Source organism: Hydra vulgaris, chromosome 05 (assembly GCF_038396675.1).
Source record: "Hydra vulgaris chromosome 05, alternate assembly HydraT2T_AEP".
Classification (NCBI taxonomy): Eukaryota; Metazoa; Cnidaria; class Hydrozoa; order Anthoathecata; family Hydridae; genus Hydra; species Hydra vulgaris.
In genome coordinates, this window is record NC_088924.1 from 40,386,283 (window position 1) to 40,411,707 (window position 25,425).

Below are 25,425 nucleotides of genomic sequence, written 5' to 3' on the forward strand. Positions count from 1 at the left end.
CATATATATACATACATACATACACACATACTTACATACATACATACATACATACATACATACATACATACATACATACATACATACATACATACATACATACATACATACATACATAGGAACTAAAACCGACTTATCGGCTCCTCCTAAAATACCGCTTTATTGAACCAGGAATGATTTTAATATAATTCAATTAAATGAATTTTTTATAAGTTAATACGATAAAGTAAACTTTAATAATGAACTTGCTTCATGTTTTTATAATTTAATACTTGCATATGTCGCAGGCCGATAAGTTGGTGTAATTGAATTTTTAAAAGTACTTACCGAATCATTATTACAAATTTTGATTTATATATAAGTAATTATAAATTACTTGATATGTTTCATTTATTAATATTGTTAATGTATGTTCTTATTACTTATCTTTATAAAGGCCACTCACGTTTTATGAGATAAAAAAAATGACTATGTTAATTGAGGACGGTTGGCATTTGCAGTGCAGTGGGTCGAATACGGCCACCACAACTCTCCCTAAAAAAAGCCTTAATTTTAAAACCAATCAAAAGAAACCAACATATTGAACCCAAAATTTCGAAAAATCTTCTGCTATATGGTATTACTTAAAAAATAAAATACTTTAATTAAGGGGTTTGAGAAAGGCTAACGCTATCTATGTTAAAACCCATCAAATTGCAGGTAGAGTTGAAAACTCTAACGGTCTTCGGAGACCCTGATGCTTAAATATGCCACCCCTCATAATAATTGTTTGAAATTTTGAAAGTTAAAATTGTCAAAAATAAAATCTAAAAGTTAGGTTGTGAATTTATTTTAATCTGTTATTGACAAAATAGAATTTGTATATCGAACCAGATGATGGGATTCTGCTATTGATACAATCAATAAAGTTGTGGGTAATATACAAATGATGGTATTGTTATAAGTATACAAGAGATATCGTAGTCGTAACCGTTGGGGGGGGTGCGGGACTCAGGCATTGAATAATATTTAGGATTATGTTTTTTTTATGAGACAAACTTTATGAAACATATCATATTGTGTTATAACAAATGAAGTAAAAATATCTTAATTATCAAATAAGAATGATATTTTCTCCATATTTGAAAATGAATACATTGAACCGGGTGATAATAGTTTTGAGGTAGTATTATCTAAACATAAAACAATTAAAAAAAACCCATTCCAGTATAAAATGGATTTATTACCAAGGGTGGATCCATAGAGGGGCGATGCGAGCGATCACACACCCTCCTCATCCTTAGATATTTTAGTATTTTTTTAATTTTGTAAATTTTTATATTTAACACACTAATTTGTTTAAAAACAGAAGTAAATTGGGGAGGTTGTCTAAATAAAATAGCATTTTTAATAAAATTGTGTGGTGAAAATTTTAAATTGAGTAACTACTTGCTTACTAATAATTAAATCACCCCCTCCCCATTACTATATATTCTGGGATCATTAAATCAAAAAAATATTAAAATTGCCCTCTTCCATCCTTACGACATGGTCTGGTTTCGCCCTTGTTTAGTCCTAGTGTTGTCTCCGTATCTTAAATTGACTGTAATAGTTGAACAAGTGCATCATTAACCCACCGAACTGGTTATTCAATTATGTATTTGCGCTACAAGGATTGTTTGATAGTTTTTAAAAAATAACTATGGCTAAATAAAGACTAAAATTAACAACTCTGAATAAAAAATAGCTAATACCACCTGTTTATACAAAACCATGGCCGAAATTTATGAAACAGAACTCACGACATACAGACTGTTCAAAATCAAGTAAGAGGTCATGATTTAAGTATGTTAGATAAGCAACAACAATAACTCAATCAAAACGTAATATCTTTACAATAGATCTGCAAATTTACAAAACTTGATGACTTTGGAAATAGTAAAATTTACAATAGTAAACTTCTTAAAGCAGGGTTTGACAGGGATATTGTTAAACGAATAACACTCAATCAAATTGATGGTCACGGTATGGTTAAGAGGGTTACTGTTTATTTGGTACTAAATAAATAACAACAGCAGTACGGAAACAATTTAGTGATATCAAGCAAATTATATCATCTCCGAGGTTAGCAAGTTAGCATAATGTGGATGCCTAATATTAAAAATGACATTATTCAAAATTATTCCAAAACGGTTCTCAAAAGAATTTTCTTTTTTAGTTGTATTTTTTTTTTTTAAGGTATAAAATAAACCTTTTTGTAGATATTTTCATAAAATATTATGATTATACACTTCATTTGAGACCCAGGTTGACATACCTTGAAAGAACCTTATTTTATTAATATTACAAATCCGTGTATCTTTAAGGATCTTTAGCTATCCCCCCAAATAAAAATATTAATATATTAAAATAAAATATTAGGCATATAAGTAAAACATGTTGTTATTTTAGTATATAAAATACCTACCCAGCAAACCACGTTGAGTTATGGTCTGAACTACATTGGGCCAACGTAGTATGCTAGCTGGGTATTTAGTGTATTGTTGCAGATTTTTGACGATGCTATACGAAGTTACAATCGGCGCAAAGATATGTACGAATTGCTCCTACTTATCGTTAAACTAGTTTGAAATAGCCTGAGTTCTCCGCTTTCAATATAACTTATTTTCGTATTTTTTTATTTTTAAGTTTTACCAACACTTTATTGTTTTTAAATACTTTAATGCTTGTAATGCAGGATGGCTCGGATATCCTGCGTGTTACTTCTTCTAAAATTTGTCTTTATTTAATTTCTTATAGAAATCAGTAAACCTCGTAATCACTTTTCAGGCAACCAAAAACATTTACTTTATCTAATTGACTTCCGTCTCTGCTCTGATCCTAAATAATGCACAGTTTCTCATCATTCACCTTTAAGAAATACCATACTTTGATCTCTTCAAAGCAAAATAAAACTCTTATACCAGTTTCCGTATCTATCAGTGGCAGATCCAGATCATAGTCAGGATCTTAGGAGGGGAGAGTTAGACCAATTTAAAAAAAAAGGGTTTCCGTTTTCTTAGATAAAACCACTATATCATTTGATCATTTACAATGTTTATAAGTTAGTTTACTAATAAATATATTGAATGTGTATATAAATAACTATTTTTTTGCGTAAAAATCTAGTTTTGCAACATAGTTATATATATATATATATATATATATATATCTGTGTGTGTGTGTGTGTGTGTGTGTGTGTGTGTGTGTGTGTGTGTGTGTGTGTGTCTATATATATATATATATATATATATATATATATATATATATATATATATGTATACATATAAATATATATATACATATATTAATTTTATCAATGATATTTTGAGCTTGAAAATTTCTAGGGGGGGGAGGGGGAAGACCCCTTTCTTCTCCTCCTTCTTTTTTTTGCGGCATAATTATTTCTATTAAAGACCAAAGCCACAACAGTCAAGGAGACTTTTTTATTCACTTTTATTATTTCTTCAACAACTTTAAAAAAATTTAAAACTAGATAGCTGCACAGAGCAACAATGTAAACTCGGTACATTCAGAAGCGCTAGACGAGGGCCGCAAACTTTAAATTTTCAATACAAGCGTTTTAAGATTTCTCTACTGCCCAATAATTCGGTTGTGAAATTATGATACCTTATGATTCGACTTTTCTACAGCTTATGGTCATGGCTGCCGAGAGAGAGAAGTCAACAGGAAGATTCCCGTTGCCCAAATAAAATTGTTTGAAACTTCATAATAATTTTAATAATTTTCTTTCTTTTTGAGACTTTCCCAGGGCCTAATGGAAAATTAATGATTCACTCGGCAGCCATGCTTATGGTCTAGACAAAATAATTTTCAGAGATGAAAATTTCTTCTCCTGAACTGTTGTCAATCACTATTTAACAAGAGCTAATTAGAGTATTGAATATTTAAAAAAGTTACAGAATTTCAGTTGCTGGTAAAATTCAACTCAATAATTCTCAGCTCAAAAATAACTTTCATTACAATAACCTATATTTTGCTTCACTTATGAGCAGTGATACACTCAGTGAATCGTTTATTTTCTATATTCTTAAAATTTAAAGCTTGTTAATCTATGGTTTTAAATCTTATTTAGAAAACCTATAAAAAAAAATTATTGAAAATTGCTATATACCTACGTGTGTCAATAATGCATAAAATTTGATACCAAGCAAACTAACGCGTATGAAATATAAATGATTATTATCGTTTAAAAGCGAGGTTCGGCAATGCATCAAAATTGTTAGCTTAATAAATAATAGTTTTTACACCAGTTTTCTTGACTGTTCTAAAATGAATAAAGCTTTTCGGTAGTTAGCCTATGGCCTTTAATCTCGTGTAGAAGTTTTGATTTTTTTCGTACGGGGAAAATTGATTGCTAAGTGCCACATACTTTCGTGTGTCAATAATGCATAAAATTTGACACCAAGCAAACTAACGCGTATAAAATATAAATAATAACTATCGTTTATAAGCGAGGTTCGGTAATGCATCAAAATTGTTAGCTTAATAAGTAATAGTTTTATTAGCAGTTTTATTGACTGTTCTAAAATAAATAAAGCTTAATAAATGAATAAAGTTAGTTAGCCTGTGGCCTTCAACCTCATTTAGAAGTTTTGATTATTTTCGTACGAGGAAAATTGATTGCTAAGTGCCACATACCTACGTGTGTCAGTAATGCATAAAAACTGACGACAAACAAACTAACGCATATAAAATATAATTGATTACTATCGTTTAAAAGCAAGGTTCGGTAAAGCTATAAAATTGTTAGAAATATAGCAAAAATATTTTCATAGCAGTTTTCGTGAATCTTTTTTTTAAATAAAGTTTTATGATATGTAGTCTATGGTCTTAAAACTTAGGTCCTTCAATTAACAAGAACTTGAACTAAGTTCGTCCGTTTCTAAGAAAGAAAGACGAGCTCATCACTTAAAAGAAAAACGAGCTCATCACTTGAAAGAAAGACGAGCTCATCAGTTATTAAGAACTTGGTAGTTCCTATTAACTGATCACCTCGTTAAAAATGTGTTCAATGTTTTTATCATAACGTTATGTTGCTTACAAAAACTCGATTTAAATACATACCACGATTAAGGTATTCAAATGTTATTTCAATGTCAAAATATTAGGGCTAATATAAAAACTTACGTTGTTAAACAAGAAACTAATTTAAAAAATTTAATAAAACTTACTAATTGCTTTTCTTTCTTGCAAGTTGCCTTTGTTCCTTTTTACTTGTGTTGTCTTTTTCTATAGCTATGAATTTATGATTTAAAAAATGAAAATCAGAGTTTCACTGAGTTTCACCTAATGAAATCATTTTTAAAATACGCGTCATAATTATGTAGAAACTTCCCTAAAAAAAGAAAAATCAATTTGGTTTTAACATAAGACAATTTTATTAACATATTAACATAATGTAAAAATACGTAAAAGAAGTAGCAATAGATAAATTCTTACGAGTCGAAAAATTTAACTATTTTAACTATTTTTCTAACATAATGTTTCCTTTATCTTTGCAATGTTAAGAAATCTATATCGGACCTGCATATGGAATGCCATTTCAAATATTGAATCATATGACCCTAGATCATGTAATAGGATTCTTCTTCAATGAAAATTCTAAATGATCATTTCATTTTACATTTTTTTATTTTAAATTTATCAAATAAGTAAATAAATAAAATAAAACAAAAAGAAGAGGAAAGGCAGTTACTTTTGTTGGACCTTCAATAAAATCTGATAATTATAATAAATAAATCTAGGCTAGAAATTGTTCTAATAAATAACTCTAGTCTAGGATTCATCTTATAAATAACTCTAGTCTAGTAATTAATGTAATAAATAACTCTACTCTAGTAATTAATGTCATAAATGACTCTAGTCTAGAAACTAATCTAATAGATAACTCTAGTCTAGGATTAATCTAATAAATAAATCTAGTCCTGAAATTAATCAAATAAATAACTCTAGTCTAGTAACTAATCTAATAAATAACTCTAGTCTAGGATAAATCTAATAAATAGCTCTAGTCTTAAAATTAATCTAATAAATAACTCTTGTCTTAAAATTATTCCGATAAATAACTCTAGTCTAAGAGTTTATCTAATAATTAACTCTCTAAAATTAGAGAACTGAAATTACTGAAACAATTTATTACAAACTACAAACTATTTTCGCTTATTTAAATGTCATTTAAACACTTTAGGTGAAATCTTTACATTACAGTATAGTTAGTATAAAAAGCTACTTTTTAAATTCTTAAAATATTGTTTCTAACTTTATCTTTAATTTTTTTATGTCCTTTTTTTTCCAAAATAGGAAAGTTTTTTATTGCTAGCAACACCTCGTGCAATTGAGGTATCTTTTTCTGTGATGAATGAGCTCGAAAAGCTTTATTAATTGCATCATTTTCCTCCTCAGTCCATGTTTCCCATGTCTTTTTCTACAAATTAATAAACATATTTTAATAAGTTGCAATTTTTAAAAAAGTTTACAAACTTGAAAACTACTTTCATAACACTACATTTAAACCAGTTGTGATAGCAATTAATACCTTTTTAATAGATTTTAGCACGTCCTCACAGTTATTATTTGGTGTGTACTGTTTTCTTTTTTCTATAGAAACACATTTATCAAATAAAATAAGAAAACAGAGTATTGCAGCATAAAGTGTTTTTATTCCTTAACACTTTAGCCATGTAAAAACAATTGAAAATTTTTATTGTTAAATATTACCATTAACTATTACCTGACTGTTTACCCATTGAAGCACTAACAACATGAGAGTTATTTTCTAAAACTCTATTATTTTCTTTAAGAACATCATCAATCTTCTTGTTCTTTACAGATTTCCCATCATCAATAGTTACAAGAACTTTTGCTACTTTGGTCAGCTCTATGGTAGCGTCTTCCTTTCTATACCAATTCATGTGAACATCTTTAGTATGACCAAAATGATTTGTAAGCCATGTTAATTCAGCATCATTCATATCTAATAGCTGCATCATTGTTGCCAAAAGTTTGCGTGTTCTTGTAGGTGTTATAAGTCTTGGCTTTTGAAGATTTGAAACACTCTTAGTTATGCTTTGAAGAGTATCCCAACCTTTTAAATAAAATTCACCGTATGCAAAAACATAAGGGTTACTATCATGAGCCTCTAGATACAAACTATGTTTTACGATTAACCTTATGGCCTCTATCATTTCACTGGTAAAAAGTATAGGCACCAAAGCATTTTTACTTTTCCCTTTTTTATTTTTTCCTTCAATATAACAAACCTGCATACGATCAGCAAGAATTTTTTCTACAGGGTCATCAAGATTGTCAATATCGGTTCGCCTTTTCCATCTTCCGTCCTCAACACCTTGCTACTGCAAAAGTTTTAATTTTGATACTTCTCCACCACGTCTAGCGTTAAAAGTTAGTACTTGTGTCAAAGTTAATTTAGCAAGTTGTTTAACATCTTTATTTGAAAAACTAGAAGACTCAATGCGATAAACACAGTCTCCCATTTCATCCAAAATGTGTTACCTTAAAATCATTATATCACCCTCCAATGGCAGTTCTTCAGGCTGATTAGCTTTATCAGATTCATAAGTTGACCTTGCATTTCCTGCCATAACTTGCCAGTCACTATCATATAACTCTAAAAAGTTTCTTATTTTTTCGATTTTAATACTACAGTTTTCTCTCAAAGCAAGTGCTCTTACAGTAAGTGCTAGATTGCGTAAACAAAATCCTGCCTTTAGAAAAGTATTTGGTTTCCCAATATCTCTAGGGCCATTATATTCAGAAAGAATTTTGACTGCTGAAGTAATAAGATCAAAATTTTCCAGCAACACCAACAAACTTGCAACAGCATTTTCTTGCATATCATTCCTTCGAAATATTTGCAAGATTCGAGCAAGGCAACGCAAAGAATACCTAATATCATGATATCTATCTTTTTGTTTTTTTTGCATCTCAACAGCAGCGTACATTAATAATGAATTGACATTACGGATAATAAGGTGAAGATCATCCCGCTTCATTTTTGATAGTATGAGCTCATGCACTTCACCAAACTTCTTATCACCTACAGCAACACCAAGCATAGCTCGACTTGAAGATAAATTTTTATTTGAAGTTATTACCAAAAATTTTGGTTTACAGTTTTTAGCATGTTTGTAAAGAGTTTTAGCATTAAACATTCCATGACAGTTTATACAAGGTACAAGCTCCATTACTTTGGCTGATGACTCTCTGACAACAAAAAGATTATTTTGATTATCTTTAAGAAGATTTATATTAGCTAGGTAATCCCCTTGCCTGGTAATTAGTTTCCAAGCATGAGATTATTCTTTACTTCTTAATGGGTGTGATAGAGCTTCCTTCACATCATCTTCTGATTTATGAATATTCATAAAATGTCGAGGAGGATTCCAAACACGTTTTTTACAATATAAACAAAAGTGGATTTTATGACCACTTTTTCTTTTTGGAATACCTAAAATTATTTTTAAAATTTTATTTTATTGTATTTACCCTAACATAAATAATTTAAGAGTGAAATGAATTTGAAGTTAATAAATATCTTTATTTTTTTACAATTAAATTATCAATTAAACTATTAACCATTAAATTTTTAATCAATTATTAAACTTATAACAATTAAACTATTAAACAGTTATTAAAAAAACAATAAATTATTTACCAACATCACCCTTACTTTTGCAAACAACTGCTTCAGTTAAATTTTCAATAGAATTTACAACCTGCTCATAGTTATTTAATTTCAGTGTCATGGAACTGCTGACATCAGAATAGCTACAAGAAGCTTGGCAATCTTGCAGCATGGTCTTTATCTTTAGAATTTCTTTATTAATAGTTGATACACTGACATCACCCCTTTCTATTGAAACATTTGCTTCCTCATTTTCATCACTACTCCCATCACTACTTGAACTTAGGTTGCTTGGTTGATAATCACCATCACTACTGTCATTCTAAAATAAGTTGATTAATGTAAACATAAAATCTTTGATAAAAAATTATTTATTATAACCTTTAGCTTATATATTTATATACACACAATAAAGTTATTGTTATAAATTAAGAGGATGTAGAAATACATCATACATCAACCTCGTCTACATCTTGCTCAACATCAACAAAACTCTAAATAAAGATAAAAAAAAAAAACTTTTCATTGAATGAAAATGTAACAAAAATGTAAAATGTAAAATAGCATGAAGTATTTACATTGATTGAATGTATTTCTAAGCCACTGTCTTCTTCAGTGCTGGTCTAAGCATTTTCTGTCTGAAATAGATATTGTAATGGAATTATAATTTATAAAAAACTGTTTGATAATAAAACTGGGATGTAATGGATTTATCAGTAACTTGTAAAATTAGGAGATACAAAAATCAAAAAACATACTTCATTTAATGGAGAAGCTGGAGTTTCTATTCTAGCCTAGATAATATATAAAAGATTTAACAGATTTTAGGATTTTAAAAATTTATTCAAATCTATATGCAAAAAAAAAAGATTTTAATATATTTATAACTTTAACAAATAATGTTATTTAAAATTTTACTACTTTTGAAAATTTTCTAGATAACCGTAATTTTAATTTGTAGGTAAAAACTTTATTTGGTGTTGAAGTAAGAAACTTCTAAAGTAACAACAAAAAGTAATATTTATACAATATAAAAAGTTTTTTTTTATTAATTAAATTCTGAAAACAAATTTATAACAAACTTACATTATTATCAACATGAACATTACCAATTTCTTGGTGTGGCAAAGGTTTCTCAATAAGAAACTAAAATTATTATGTTAATATATTTAATCAGAGTCAAACAAATAAACAAAAAAAATTTATCATAATATTTAATTTTGAAATATTTACATCGAATTCACCATCAGAAAACATATTTTCAATATCCTAAAATTATAAATTTAGGCTAAACTTTAAAATGTTATATGTGTTAGTAAATTGTAAAATATCAAGGTTTATACCATAAGTTTATACCATCCTTTTTTAAAGGCATGTAAGAAAAATGAAACAAACATGCATATATATATATATATATATATATATATATCATTAAAATTCTAAACAAAATTGAATAAATTAAAAACTTTCGCTGAATTTTTATTTGAAAAAACCTCATATACGGCTTGTACAGGGCCTTTAAACTCTTCTGCACACTTAGTTAAATTCTGAAAATAAAATTAACAACTATAAATCTATTATACAGACATTTTTATTAAATACAGGTCAAAAATTTTATTTCCCAGTCTGTATTAATAATACATAAAGTCAATTATATATAAATAAGTGTAAATAACTCATTGGTTAATTTAAATATAATTTTTTCTAAATGCTTAAGGTATATTAAAAAAAAAATCATATTCCGTGTTTTTTAGATTTTTATTTAAATTATGCAAACTAATGTAATTGAACTAATTTAAATACTAAGTTAGGTAAACAAACTGGCGTGTTCTGGTCTTCTTCAATACTATTTTTAACATTCTCATCCTGAAATAAAAACATTTTTGTATATATTTTTATAAACAATTTTATATGAGAAAAAAATTCTAAAGAAAATTAAACAAATTAAAACTGCAACTAAATTTTTTTTTAAACTTTATCTATGGCAAGTAGAGGGCCTTTAAACTCAGCAGGAAATTTAAATAAATTCTAAAATTATAATTAACAACTATATATCTATTATGTAGGCATTCTGATTAAATACAGGCCATAACTCTTATTACCCAGTCCGTGACAACAAAGCTGATTGTATATAAATAACTGTCAACAATCCATGGGTTTGTGTAAATACTTAGGTCGTTAGGAATGTTCATAGAACTCCCCTATAATAATAATAATTAAAAAAAAGAGTTTCTTATTAATTTTATTTTATTAAATGTTTAAAATAATGTCCATTATTATCTATACAAAGTTGCATCCTTTCAAGCCATTTGTCAAACATTTTTTTATGCTCTTCTTTGGGTATACTTTAAAGTAGCTTTGTTGTGCAAGTTATTTGCTTTTGGCGTCAGTATCATCGTCAAGATTTTTTTTTATCAAGTCAAATAGCCAATAATCGGATGGAGCTAAGTCAGGTGAGTATGTTTGGTGGTGAATTATTGTAATTTCAGCTTGGTTTAGACAATTTGTGATGGTTTGAGTCAAATGAGGTCGAGTGTTATGGAGAAATTTGAAATTTTGAGAGCCTGTTTCAGGTCTTTTATTATTTATTTCGCATATAAGAGGTTTCAAACAACTTTTTATATAATATTCGCTAGCAACGGTGTCTCCCTTTTCAACATAACCCAAATGAACAACACTTGTTGTTTTGAAGATGTAGAACATGTTTTTCAGCTGAAACTTGTCACATCTTACTATAGTTCTTGGACTTTCACCTTCACCGACCCAACTAGCCTTAGCCAACTTGTGTCCAACTTGTCTCAAATAAAACCACAACTTATACCCTGTAATAATATCACAAAGTCTCCATGGGCCGTTCCTAAAAAGGGCTAAATTCGCCTTACATGCTTCAAATCTATTCTTGCGATTTTGATCGATTAACTCGTGGGGTATCCAGCACGATGTTAATTTTCTTTTTTTAAGTGCACTGTTAATGATTTTATTGATTGTAAAACAATTGATTGATGTCAGGGCTTCAATTATATCACGTGTTGCATGCAGATTTTCTTCAATAATGGCTATGGCTCGCATACGTTTTATACTCTCACCTTGAGCAAGGATCATCTCTGTGAATCTCTCTACCATCTTTAAATAAAGTAGCCCACTTGGAAACTGTACTATATTTTGGAGCTCGGTCACCATGAACTAAAACCAATTCATCAGTTATGGCTTGTGCTGAAACCCTAAGTAGAGCATGGGTTTTAATATATCCTCGATATTCAAATTTTTCCATCTTTAATTTTTTATTTTAAACATATATAATAAAATTTAAATAACTTTTTTAATAAACATTCAAAATATTTCAACAAGTACCTAAAATGTTCATAACTAAACACAGTTTAAAATGATATATAAATATTGAATTATTTCCTGTCTAGTTTTATCTTTATAGATGAAGTTCTATGAACTTCTTTAACAACCTAAGTACAATTTTGCCTAAATGCTTAAGGTATATTAAAAAAAAAAATTATATTAATTTAAATACAAAATTAGGTAAACAAAGTGGCATGTTCTGGTCTTCTTCATTACTATTTTCAACATTATCATCCTGAAATAAAAACATATTTGAGTACATTTTTATAAACAATTTTATCTGAGAAATTTAACTTTAACAATTTAACTGTTAATAAACTAAAATGCTGTAAATTTTAGTTGACTTAAAAGTCAATAATTTAATTATGGTGCATTGCATGGCATATAAAGAAAAATGCTATATTTTATAAACTAAAATTGGCCAAGACTTAAACTGATTAACTTTTACATTCTTTAAAAATTCTATAAAGTTTTCCTTTATAAAAATATTTTAAACCTTCTAATAAAAAAATTATTTTAAAACTCAAGTTAAAATGCATATATTTAACATTTATTTAACAAATTAGTAAAAAATAAGAAAATAATGATTATCATAATCAAAATAAATCATACCAGCAATTTTAAACTGTTAGCACATTTATTAGATCTATAAAATATAACAATTCATAACACATATCATAACTTTATGTCAAAGTATTTATGATTAATAATTAATTATATATAATATTTCTTTTTTTTTTATATAGAGAAATGGAAGGAACTATATATAAATTTATATTTAAATTACTCAAATAAAGGCTCCTTTAACATTTCAAACACTTCTTCGTTGCTGGACTCTTTCAATGACATATTCTAAAATTCAAAAGCCACATGACTACAAAATGATAAAACATTAAGTTACTTATATATAGCTATAATGAATAATAAAGTTATATAGTCATCATTAAAAATTTAATTATATATATATCATATATTAAATTTGATAATTAAATTTTTTTTTTATTAATTATAATTATATTTAATTATAATTATAATTATAATTAATATAATTATAATTAATTATAATTATAATTTTAATTATAATTATAATTATAATTATAAAAAATAATAAATATAATTATAATTAATTATAATTATAATTAATTAAATATAATTAAATTTTTAATTATATATATGATATATATATATATATTATAAGTTATATATATCATCATTAAAAATTTAATTTGAACTATGCTAATTTATCTTAAAATAAATTAGATACCGTTACCATTGTTAATTCTTTTAATCTACCAATAATCTAAAAAGTTATAATTTATGTAAATCAAAACAAGAAAAATCATTATTTATAAGTGTATATGCATAAAATCATAATTACATATATAGAACCCTTGGAATAAGTAAAACTAAAGTTGGTAAAAAATTGCCAACCTTAAAATATATATATTTATATATAAATATATATATATATATAAATATATATATATTTCTATATATATATATATATATTGGTATATATTTATATATAAATATTTATTTATATATAAATATATATATAATACATATATATATATATATATATATATATATATATATATATATATATATATATATGTATGTATGTATGTATGTATGTATGTATGTATGTATGTATGTATCTATGTATGTATGTATGTATATACAGTTATAGGTGTAATACGGTTATAAAATATTTTAAATGTATTCTACAAAATAGAGTGCTTAATGTTCTTAAACAAACAATTATAAATAGTAAGCAATAGTGATAAATATTAAGTGACCCGGCTCCGACTAAATATGGAGCTTTATACAGACCTGGAAAAATGATAAGTTTCAGCAGGAGTTGATAGCTGGGCTTGGAAAAAGTTTATATTAACTTATATATATAAAATTATGCATATATTTACTATTTAATAGATACTAGCGTATAATATGGATATATATGGATATAAACATATATGTTTACTATTTATTTACATGCTGGCATACAATATCCTTACATATTTATACAAACTTTGTTTGGAGAAAGTTATCAAAGTTATAACACCTAATAGATAAATGTTTTATAAACAAAGATGGTTTAACTATGAAAAAATTTACAATTTGATTAATACAAATGAACAACCTATACTTTTATCATTATAATTGATTGCACTTTAATTAGAAATAAATTTGATTTTAACAAGGCACCATTTTGTTCCAATTAAGGCAACCAGTTTCTTAAATTGGAATACTTTGATTATATTATTTTCATCTTTACAGTAACAATTTAAACAATATATTCAAAACTTATAATAGGATTAAAATTGCCTTGGCAGAAATGAAATTCTACAAATATTAAATTGTACAAAAACTTCAACTTTTATGACACTCTTTTATTTTCTTTCCTTAACTGAAGCTTCAGTTTTTCTGTGCTTCAGTTAACTTCAGCTTCAGTTAAGGAAAGTAGTAATAAGCAGTAGTCATTTCCAAACTGGGATACACAAGTATACAAGAAATATCGAATTATCATTTTTAAATCAATCTTACTTATAGCTGTGTAAGTTCTTCAGCCTGTTGATCAACTGTATGTTGTTATTGGGTCCATCCCACTGATGTTCTGCATAAAAACCATTTTTAAAACTAGACTTTAACTACAAATCTGTTAAAGTTTGAGTAGCTTGTAGTTCATGAACTGTCAGCTGAAGAATGTTTTCATTGCCTTTGTATAACAGTTCAATTTTGAGCGTATACAGTGTATACAGATCGTCATCAGACATAAAATATAATATTATATTTTATATTTTACGTCTGATGACGATCTGTGCAAAAGCAGATCGAAATATTACGAAGAATAAATTTAGTTTGTACGCAGCTGTTATTTTATGCTTTATATTCAAAAAAATATATATTCACGTACAACAAGATATGACATTGAAACATGTATATATATATATATATATATATATATATATATATGTATATATATATATATATGTATATATATGTATATATATGTATATATGTGTGTATATATATATATATATATATATATATATATATGTATATATATATATATATATATATATATATATATATATATATATATGTATATATATATATATATATATATATATATATATATATATATATATATATATATATATATATATATATATATATATATATATATATATATATATATATATAGGTTCGTTCATTGTTTCTCAGCATGAGCACTTCTGGAAGCCGACATAGAGATCATGCAACCACAGGAAGTATTCTTAACAATCATGTTAGCTCCGAATTGAAAACATTTTTTTTTGGAAAAGATGGACTTAAAAAATTAACAGTAGATCAGTTTATTGAATTTAAAATGAAACTACAGAAAGAGGTCATGCTGTTGGAGGTATATTTTTGTAATATTTAAAACATTTTAGAAAAATTTAATATAGAAATTTCTTAAGTATAGAAGTGATGTTAATTATATTAATTAATGTTAATTAGTAATGCAGATTTTAGTAATAATTCAGATTTTTTAAATCTCATGAATTTGTTCTTTTTTTTTTTACCCAATTTTATCCCATTCGGGGTAACAATATGTAATAGGAGGAGGGGTATCGGATTTTGTAATGCTACATTTTTTTTTTTAGTTAAAATCTTGAAAAATTTTTCTTTTGATTAAAAGAGTTCCTAGCCAAACGTAAACCTTCAATTGATGTATGCCTACTCCATTGCAGCTATTCTAATTTAACTTAAATTGGAATTGAAATTTTAAATTGATTTAGATTTTATTAAAATTGACTTTTAAAATTGATTTAAATTTTAGTAGATTTAATGTAGGCTCCGCTGCATCTACAGCTTTATCAGTCAATTATATAGCTAATATATCATATACAGATAAATTAGTAATAATATAATCATTAAATAAAAATGATTATTAAACAACAAAAATAGTTAATATACATCAACATAAAATATTATTATGTTATGGATGCACTGCAATTTGAACCTGCATCTTCGTGTTGGCATGGATAATGTTATCTACTACACTACGCTAATTTATTGTTAATGAATTTATTAAAATCATATATTTATTAAAAGTTAAATATCTTTTGAGGTTATTTGTCCCTTTAGTCACTGTTAACTTAAAGAATTTTGTATAAAACTATAGGAGTTCAAAAAATATTAAATTTTATTAAAATGTATATGTATTGAAATTTAAAATATTACTGTACTTAAAACCACAAAGAAAATTTTAGGAAGGGGTTGGAGTGGTTACAAATTTGTTGTATAACTTGTAAAGGGAAAAAAGCAGAGAGTAAAATGTGACAATTTGTTACTAGAGGGAGGGATTGAGTAAACAGGTCTAAAACTGTCAAAAATTACATGGCAATTTATGAGCAACTCCCTTGCAATTTTCTAATTTGTGAAGTTATGTCATTCAATTGTTTATAGGATAAAGATATTATTTCAGTTTCAGATGTTTGGTTCAAAAGATGGAGTTATTTCAGAAAACAAATTCACTGAGATGTTACTTACATATGCCTACTTTGATAAAGCTAAGCATTCTAAAATACTAAAGAAAATTAAAAAAATGTACGGAGAAGGTTCTGGAAAGGTATTTTTTAATTCATCTGCGAAACATGGTTCTATCTCCATAAAGATAGATGTTCATATTTCTTTTTATAGAAACACTATAAACAATTATTTAGCATTAGATACAAATAATGTTCTATTGTGTTCTATTGTGTTCAATAATGAGTTTAGCTGTTTAATTATTGTCAATTAGAGTTGTTTTACTTTTTTTAATTGTTTTTTTATATTGTTCTGGTCAAATTTTGTCTTGGCTGTATGTTTGTTTTACATAAATGCTCTGAAGTTTTTTCATTTGAAACTACCAAAAGACTACTACTACCTGACTGCTATCAATTAATCATAGGCTACCAACTTTCCAACTACCAACAGACAACTACTACCTGACTGCTATCAACTGATCATAGGCTACCAACTACCAACAGACTACTTCTACCTGACTGCCATCAACTAATCATAGGCTACCAACAGACTACTACTACCTGACTGCCATCAACTAATCATAGGCTACCAACTACCAACAGACTACCTGCAGATTACTATTCACTACCTTTTAACTACTAACGAAGAATCCACAGACTATTACTTTTTGCAAGCTATCTGAAAACTGCTTTGAATACTAGTATTTACAGATTACTAACAACTATCTACAACCAACTATCAAACAGCAAATGGTTATTATAAATAATAGAAATAACATAATTAACATAAATAACAGATAATAAATATCCTAGAATATAGTATGAAGATATTTATGAAGATTTATGAGAGATCTGGGTTAGGATATTATTTTCAATTGATGCATGTGAATTAAGGGAGTTTTTTTATCTTTTTCAATTTCATCTTAACTTTTTATTTTTGCTGAATTTTTAGTATGGTTTTATTTTATGATTTAGAATGAGGATTTATTTAACATGGTTTATTTTATGATTTAATATGAGGTTTTATTTCATGATTTAGAATGAGGGGCTTTTGTTTGAAGATTATCTTGATTTCTACCAGTTTTTGCTGAATTTAAGAGATGTAGAAATGGCGCTAAGTTTTCACACAGTTTCTGGTCAAACAGTTAATAAAGGTTTCAATTTTTGAAGCTTCATATTTTGCATCTTTTATTTGTTGTTGTTTTTTTAATTTTTAATTTTTTTTTCATGTGTTCTTATTTGTAAATTTGTTGCCTAGTATTCTTCACCCACTTTTTGTACAAAATATGTGTATATACCTAACGCTTCTTGCATTTCCTTTGTTTTCTAATCATAATTATTTTTAATATCTAGAAACATTTAAGCAAGTTGCAAAATCAGTTGCTGGTGTCAATCTGCGAGATCATCTGGTTGAAGTAGTTTTCTCTATATTTGATGAAAATGGTCAGATTTTAATGATAAAATTTTATTGATAAAATTTTATTAGGTTTTAAATTGATTTTTAGTACCTTATTTAATGGAGATGTTTTTAAAATTTTCTGTATCTGAAATCTGTCATTGTTATCTTTGATAAAATACAAACCAATTGACAAATAATTTTTTAATGAATTTTACAGCATTTGGCATTACTAAGGTTAACTATAATTTAATAAATATATCTTCATAATAAAATGTATTTATTATCAGTTTGCAAAGTAAGGTATAATTATCTAACTTCTAAGGTAGAAAATTGTGCCGTTAAGGTAGAAAGTTGTATGAAAAATTATTATTTTTGATATATTTCTACCTCAGGCGCTATAAAACTATACCTTACTAAGGATCACATATTCTACCCTAAGGTAGAAATTTCTACCATTTTTTTAGTGTGCACTGTTTTTTTTTTTATAATTTATATTTTTGTATAGTTGTATATTATGGCTTCTTAATTTAAGGGATGGTCATTTAATTTAGGGGATGGTCAATTAAGCAACAAAGAATTTGTGGCCGTTATGAAAGATAAGATGTTCCGAGGGCTTAACAAAGTAGGTCTTGCATTTTTTTTTCCAGCTTGTTTGAGAGTCTTATTTTTAATTACTTTAGTTTTGTTTATTAGATTGATGATATTTAAATTTAGTGTTATACAGTTTTATTGGATTAATGTGAATAGTGTAATCAGTGTGTAATCAGTGTTATTGTATTAATGATTAAGTTATCTAGTTTGATAGTCTTGTTTTAATTCAAATTATTAGTTATTCTTCTTTTTATTATTATATATTATTATTATTATTATTATTATATACTATTGTTTTTATATACTATTGTTATTTATACTGTAACTATACTTTTGTTTCAAAAAATAATAATCAACTTTATGATAGATAACATTTTTTTATATATTTGTTTCTGCCACAATAATTGCATACAAGTGACCACTGAGGCTCTCCAGTTCGGTAGACATTTGCTAGGTGATCCAAAAACAGATTTAAAATAATAAGGATATTTAGTGATAAAATAATATAAAGAGGATTGAATTTCTATATGTAAAAATAATCTCTATGTTAAAGGAATGGAGGAGAGGGTAACATAATGGGCAATGTGAGTTTCTTATGCAAGCGACTTTAATATCAGACATATATATATATATATATATATATATATATATATATATATATATATATATATATATATATATATATATATATATATATATATATATATATATACATATATATATACTATTGTTAGAAAAATTTTCTAGATGCAGGCTTGGGCTGGAATGGTGTGTGATTGAGCCCAGTTGCTGACCACACAAATGATTTTATTTTTTGACAACTTGACCACAACACATTTAGATGTTTAGATGATTTTTAAACATTTTAGAAATGCGCTGTAAAAAGAAATGTTAGCTTAACATAAACTAGGAAGAAAATTAAAAAACAATTATAATGAAAAAAGAAAACAATTCCTTACAAAAAAGAAAATATATAAGCACTAAAATAAAACTCAAAATTGAAACAAAAATTTCTTTTTGTTCTTTTTTGTTCTAAATTTTTTTTTTATTTTTAAAACGTTTTATTAAAGTTACGCAAAAGGCTTTTACAAATTACTCCTAATAATTGTTTAATGAATGAACAAATTTTATTTAAATTACTAAAAAGTGTTATATATATTATTTTTAAATCGTGTAATAATTTATTTTTACAAAAAGTCGCACAAAAAAAAAGTTGTTTAAAAAAATACTGTCTATTTAAAATAGTAATTTTTCATCATTTCATGCTCTGATTAGTTCGTCAAGTTATAAAAAAAGTTTTAAACAATTCTTTGTAAAAATAGAAACAAAAAAAAAATAAAACAATTATATTATTTCATTGCAACGGAAGATTTAATTTAACTTATACAAAATTTAAAGTAGCTTAGAAAATTATCTTTTAAAAGATTTTTAGAAAGACATTGAAAAATAGTTTCCATACAAATTATTATATTTAAATTTATCATAAAAAAACTTGCCTACATAAAAAAATTTAAATATAACATTTGGTAATTTACACAAAATATGTTGCTTTTAAACAAGCACTACAATTACTTTTTTAATTTATTCAAAGCCTTCGCGTAAAATAAAAACTTTAAAAAAGATCGTCAGTTAAAAGTTATTTTTAAGGTAACAGTTTTTTTTATAGCATTTAAATTGTTAAAACATCAAAACCACCGTGGTCACATTGTAAAGAAAAAATATTATAAGCATGCTCAGATGCGGCGTGTAATCGCATGCCTTTTCTGTCAAGCCTGAGATGATAGTGAACTATGATTCTAATTTATCTTATCCAATTTGTGATAAATGTAGACAGGAATGTAAAAAGGAAAGTAAACAAATGATGCTCTTGAATTTTCCAAAGTTTACATAATAATTATAAAAATATTAATAATAATTCACAGAGAAGAAGAAAAATAAATGAACTTTTATGATAATGTAAGATTTATAAGATAATATAAGAACTTTTGTGATAATTAAGATTGATTGTTTTTTTAAGACGACAATATATAACAGTTTTTTTACATTGTTGTTTTGTTTAAACTTGTTTGTAAGATTTGTATATTGTTATTTATTCAATTATTTATAACAAAATCATTAAATAAATATAAAAATACTAATATAAAGTTAATTGAAAAAAAAACTTTTAAATAAATAAAATAAACTTTTTTGAAATGCAAGTCTGTTTTTCTGCTTTTTTATCACTAAAAAGTAAATTAAAAATATTTTTAAATATTATTAATGTTTTATATATTTTTATAAATTGAATTTTTTTTTCTGCAGCCAAAAGATACTGGTTTCACACGACTTCTGTCTGCAATTTGGAAGTGTACTAAAATAAGTGTTAGTGATACATTGAGCAAAGAATGATAATATTACGATGGATATAGTGAAGATAATATTTGAATGGATAAAATGCGGCAAATATAATGGAAAATATGATATAAAAAATTGATATTATGGATTAGTTCAACTTAAAAGTAAACATAAAAACAAACAAAAAATTTTTCTTTATTACTCAGTAAAGTATTATCTATGTTATCTGTTACTTGTTATCAGCTTTTATCTTTATAAACTCGTGTAAAACCATTAATTATTAATTTTTTTTTTTTCAATAAAGTTCTAGTTTATTTTTTATTTGTCTGGTTATATAAATTATTTATTTTGATTTTGATTTTATAAAGCTTGTTTTATTGTTAATGGTATCTATGTATATTCTTTGTTGTGTATATTTATGCATAATATTTTTTGTTGAGCATACATGTATTATATTATCAGATTTAAAACAAATCGAAAAATTTAAATTAATAAGAATATTTTTTCAATTTTTTTAACCTGTCTAAATAATCGGTGCCCACTGCTGATAAAACCGATAATACAAAAATCTAATGAAGTGAAAGCAATGAAAATATTAAAGAATATATATTAAAGAAAAATATTAAATAAACAGAACAACTAAAAGCAAAGTTAAAAGAAAAAATGTTCGTGACATATTCGAAAATAAAAAACTTTAATAAGTTATTAAAAAAAAAAACAATTTTTACGTTTTATTAATTGATGTTGTTTGCATTATTTATATTGTCGTGTATTTTTGTGTATTGTTTATAATGTCGTACATTTTTTATATTGTCATGTATTTCTATTTTTGTTTATATTGTTGAGTAATTTTGTGCATCATTTATATTGACGTGTTCATGTGTATTGTTTATATGTTATATGTTGCTAATTATTTTTATTGATGCATTTTACATTTGTTGCTATTATTCAAGTGATTTCATACTTTTTTGTCTCATCATAATACTTAAATATATCTTTTTTTTTTATCTTTTATTTTTTGTCACCCTTCTGGTCATTAAACATTGTGTTATCCATTCATTTATTATCTCTCACGTCAGCTCATTCACTTTTTCTTTTTTTGTTATTAGTCTGGTTTTTTTTAATAGTTATTGTTCTTCTTTTTATTATAATTGTTTTTTGGTCACTATCTATATTATTACTTTTATTTGTTTGTTTGTTTTTTGCTTTATTTGTTTATTTTATTGTGTCACTTCTATGACTAGTTTTCAACTATGCAAGTACTGAACCTAATTTTGTAAAAATATAAAAAAATTTGTATTTTTTTTTTTTCAATTTTATGGATTAAAAAAATTGAATTGTGAAGAGTTAGTTAAGGGAAGAAAGAAAAGAAAGGATTGTTCAAGTTACCAACTATCATTAAAAATCTTTCTTTTTTTTTTCTACTGTATTAATTTTCCAAAGGCAGGAGCGCTACTGCATTCAAGGAAACAACTTTTTTTTTTCATTTCAAATTGTTGTTACAACCCTGAACCCTATCCTCTCTCCACTAAATAACTTGAACCTGAAAAACCAGACTGCTAGGTGGAGTAATAATTTGAGCTTGTTACTAGCAGGGATGTGATAGGGAATTAATTTAGTACATTTTGTTTCCATAGCCAGTGTTCTGTCTATTTAAGATAACTGTCTGCATTGGGTGGATATTGAGGTAGGCTGCATAGATGCATAGGGTTGGTATTTAATTAAAATGAATTAGTAAAAGAAATCTAAATTATGACTCATTCCCTTTCTTCTCTTACTAAAGTATAAGTGTACTCAAAAGTTTCATAAAAAAAAATTTAATGCTTTTTTTATATTTTAGTACATAAATAAAATACAAGAAAAAATAATAATTTCTAACAATGGCATTTGTTGGACTTGCAGATCTTTTAAAGAAACCATTTACAAGAATTGTTTTCCCAGTAGAGCAGGAGAAACATGTTTATTTGTACTGCTCATGTGCAAAGAAAGATGAAAACCTAATAAAAAATAAAAAACAAACTCAAAAGAAAAAGGATATTGTTTCAAACCCAAATGAGATCTTTCAGAAGAAAAAACATATTACAAGTCAACATAGAACTAATAGTTTCACAGAGCAATTTCAGTCTCATGAAATCAATGATCCAAAAATTTCTTCAAATTTAAATAATGTAACAAGAACTTATAAACGTCCGCAAACAAGCTCCAGCGTTCACCAAATAGCAACCAAGAATAATGTCTTAAAATCAGCTTGCAACGAAAAGTCAAATGGTATAGACTTACTTAATGATTTAATAAAAACTTCTTCTGCATCAAAATCAAGGCATTCAAGACTGGAGTCCATGCCTCTGGAGTCAACAACAGTAGCTCGAACTATTTTAAACAATAATGTATTGAAGTTTGAAAAGATATCTAGAGTCTCTGATGTGAACAATTCTTTAACTTACTCTAACAACAACAAAGTAAATTGCACATCATCTTTAATACCTTCAACTCGAAACATAACTAATCAAACATCTAAATCTCAAACAAATCCAAACTCATTTCTTACAAGGTGTACATCATCTGAAACAAATTTGATATCAACTGTAACTAATCATGCATTTGTAAAAAATCCAAAATCAGTTATAGAAAATTCAAAATCAGTTGTAAGGCAACCAACATCAACATCTAAAAATTTAACATCAGCATTTAGTAATCCAATATCATTTGTAACTAATCTAACATCAGTTATAGCTAAGCAAACATCACTTGTATCAAATCCAACATCAGCTGTAACAAATCCTACATGGGCTATAATAAATCCAACATCAGCGGTAATAAATCCAACATGGGCTATTATAAATCCAACATCAGCTGTGACAAATCAGGCATTAGCAGTAAATCCAATGTTAGTTAAAGCAAATTCAACACTAGCTACAACAGGACTGATGTCAAATGAAATAAAACCAACATCAGTTGAAACAAGTACTTCTAGTGTGCCAAATACTTCATCAGTTGTACTGAATTCGTCAGTTATCTTTAATCTGACATCAGTGGGGAGTTTTCATAGTCATATCAAAGAACAGTCTCATAAAAAAACTGAAAATAAAGAAGCTAAACATGAAAATGTTAAAACAATGGAAAATGAACAAGACAAAAACAAAACAGAAACATTAACCAGTTCACCTAAATTAAAGCCGTTTTGTTTTCAAGAAAAAAATGTTCAAACAAATAAAAAAAACGACTTGGAAGTTTTTTTGGGTAATGAAAATGACCAAAAAAGTCCAGTCTCCAAATCATTTGATTTATCAGGTGATGAATTATGCATTGATGGAGAGTATAATGGTGAAATCAATTCAAAACTCAAATATCTCTTAGATTCTGCAGAATCTTCAGCAGAAGAAGAATTGTCTGAAGATTGTCAAGAAAACGAAGTTTTATCAATGAATCATAAAGCAGTATCAAAGTTAGTAAAAAGTCATCTGTTACCTCAAAATAATTTTTTCTCTAAGACAAAAACACTTAACACTGAACAAAAACAAACATTAAGCATTAAATCCATAGCTATTAAGAACAATAGTGATAAACCCTCAAAAACTGGTTTTTCCCAAGATACCAAAAAATGTTTATTCTCTGAAAATATATATACAAGATCTAAATATATGAACATTGAACCACAAACTGAAGGTGATAACTGTTGTCCTCCAGGAACTGAAGATGAAGTATGTATTTCTAATGAAGCTGAAAATGAATACTGTTTATCTCCTGGAACTAAAGAAGATAACTGTTTTCCTCCAGGAACTGAAGATGAAATATTTTTGCCTCCAGGAACTGAAAATGAGTATTGTTTACCTCCAGGATCTAATAAAGATAACTGTTTTCCTCCAGGAACTGAAGACGAAATACTTTTGCCTCCAGGAACTGAAAATGAGTATTGTTTACCTCCAGGATCTAAAAAAGATGACTGTTTTCCTCCAGGAACTAAAGATGAAATATTTTTGCCTCCAGGAACTGAAAGTAGTTGCTTACCTTCAGTAACTCAAATTGAAAAAACTCCAATTAGTAAAGCCACAAAATTGTCATACTCTAAAGACTTGTTTAAGGAATCTTTTACTAAAACATTTTCAAAAAATGTGATTTCAAATCTTAATGAATCAAAAACGAAAAACATTTCACCAGTTCGCTCTAACATGGATAAAAAACAGTTTTTATTTTCTAGTGAGTCTCCGTCAAATTCATCCTTGATGTCTGGTCAAGAAGTTTCTTTCGAATCTCCCCCAATAAACTTTAATGATCCTTTTCACAAATCAAATTTTAAAAAATTTTTATCTGAACATAACATGGAGCATCTTGAACCATTTATAAATTCTATAGATCTACCACCATTCAATCATTCCATAGATTCATCATTTAAAAACTCTTTAAATTCTCAATCATTCAGTTCCAACCATATTAGACCATTTGAGTATCCGCTGTCATCTATGAATAGAAAATCTCAATCTTTTCTAGACAAACAGAGTTCACGTTCAACAGAAGAGCATTCAAATCTGCATAAAAAATTACCAACTCAG

General features: G+C 26.4%; 2 protein-coding genes across 3 annotated transcripts in view; both read left to right on the forward strand.

Moving 5' to 3' along the window:
* Window positions 1-21,357, forward strand: part of LOC100200728 (calcium uptake protein 1, mitochondrial) — a 53,796-nt gene extending 32,439 nt beyond the window's left edge. Inside the window, exons 6-11 of the mRNA XM_065798194.1 lie at window positions 15,246-15,443; window positions 16,512-16,655; window positions 17,591-17,705; window positions 17,905-17,994; window positions 18,502-18,572; window positions 20,843-21,357. Coding sequence (XP_065654266.1) covers window positions 15,246-15,443; window positions 16,512-16,655; window positions 17,591-17,705; window positions 17,905-17,994; window positions 18,502-18,572; window positions 20,843-20,929 — 705 coding nt within the window. The 3' untranslated portion in view covers window positions 20,930-21,357. The remainder of the gene's footprint in view (window positions 1-15,245; window positions 15,444-16,511; window positions 16,656-17,590; window positions 17,706-17,904; window positions 17,995-18,501; window positions 18,573-20,842) is intronic.
* Window positions 21,358-22,704: 1,347 nt separating this feature from the next.
* LOC101235045 (uncharacterized) overlaps window positions 22,705-25,425 on the forward strand; it is a 32,519-nt gene continuing 29,798 nt past the window's right edge. For both annotated transcript variants that reach the window (XR_010638697.1, XM_065798196.1), the window contains exon 1: window positions 22,705-25,425. Coding sequence is in view for 1 of the 2 variants with exons in the window: in XM_065798196.1 (XP_065654268.1) it covers window positions 22,756-25,425 (2,670 nt within the window). In the remaining variant the exon portion in view is untranslated.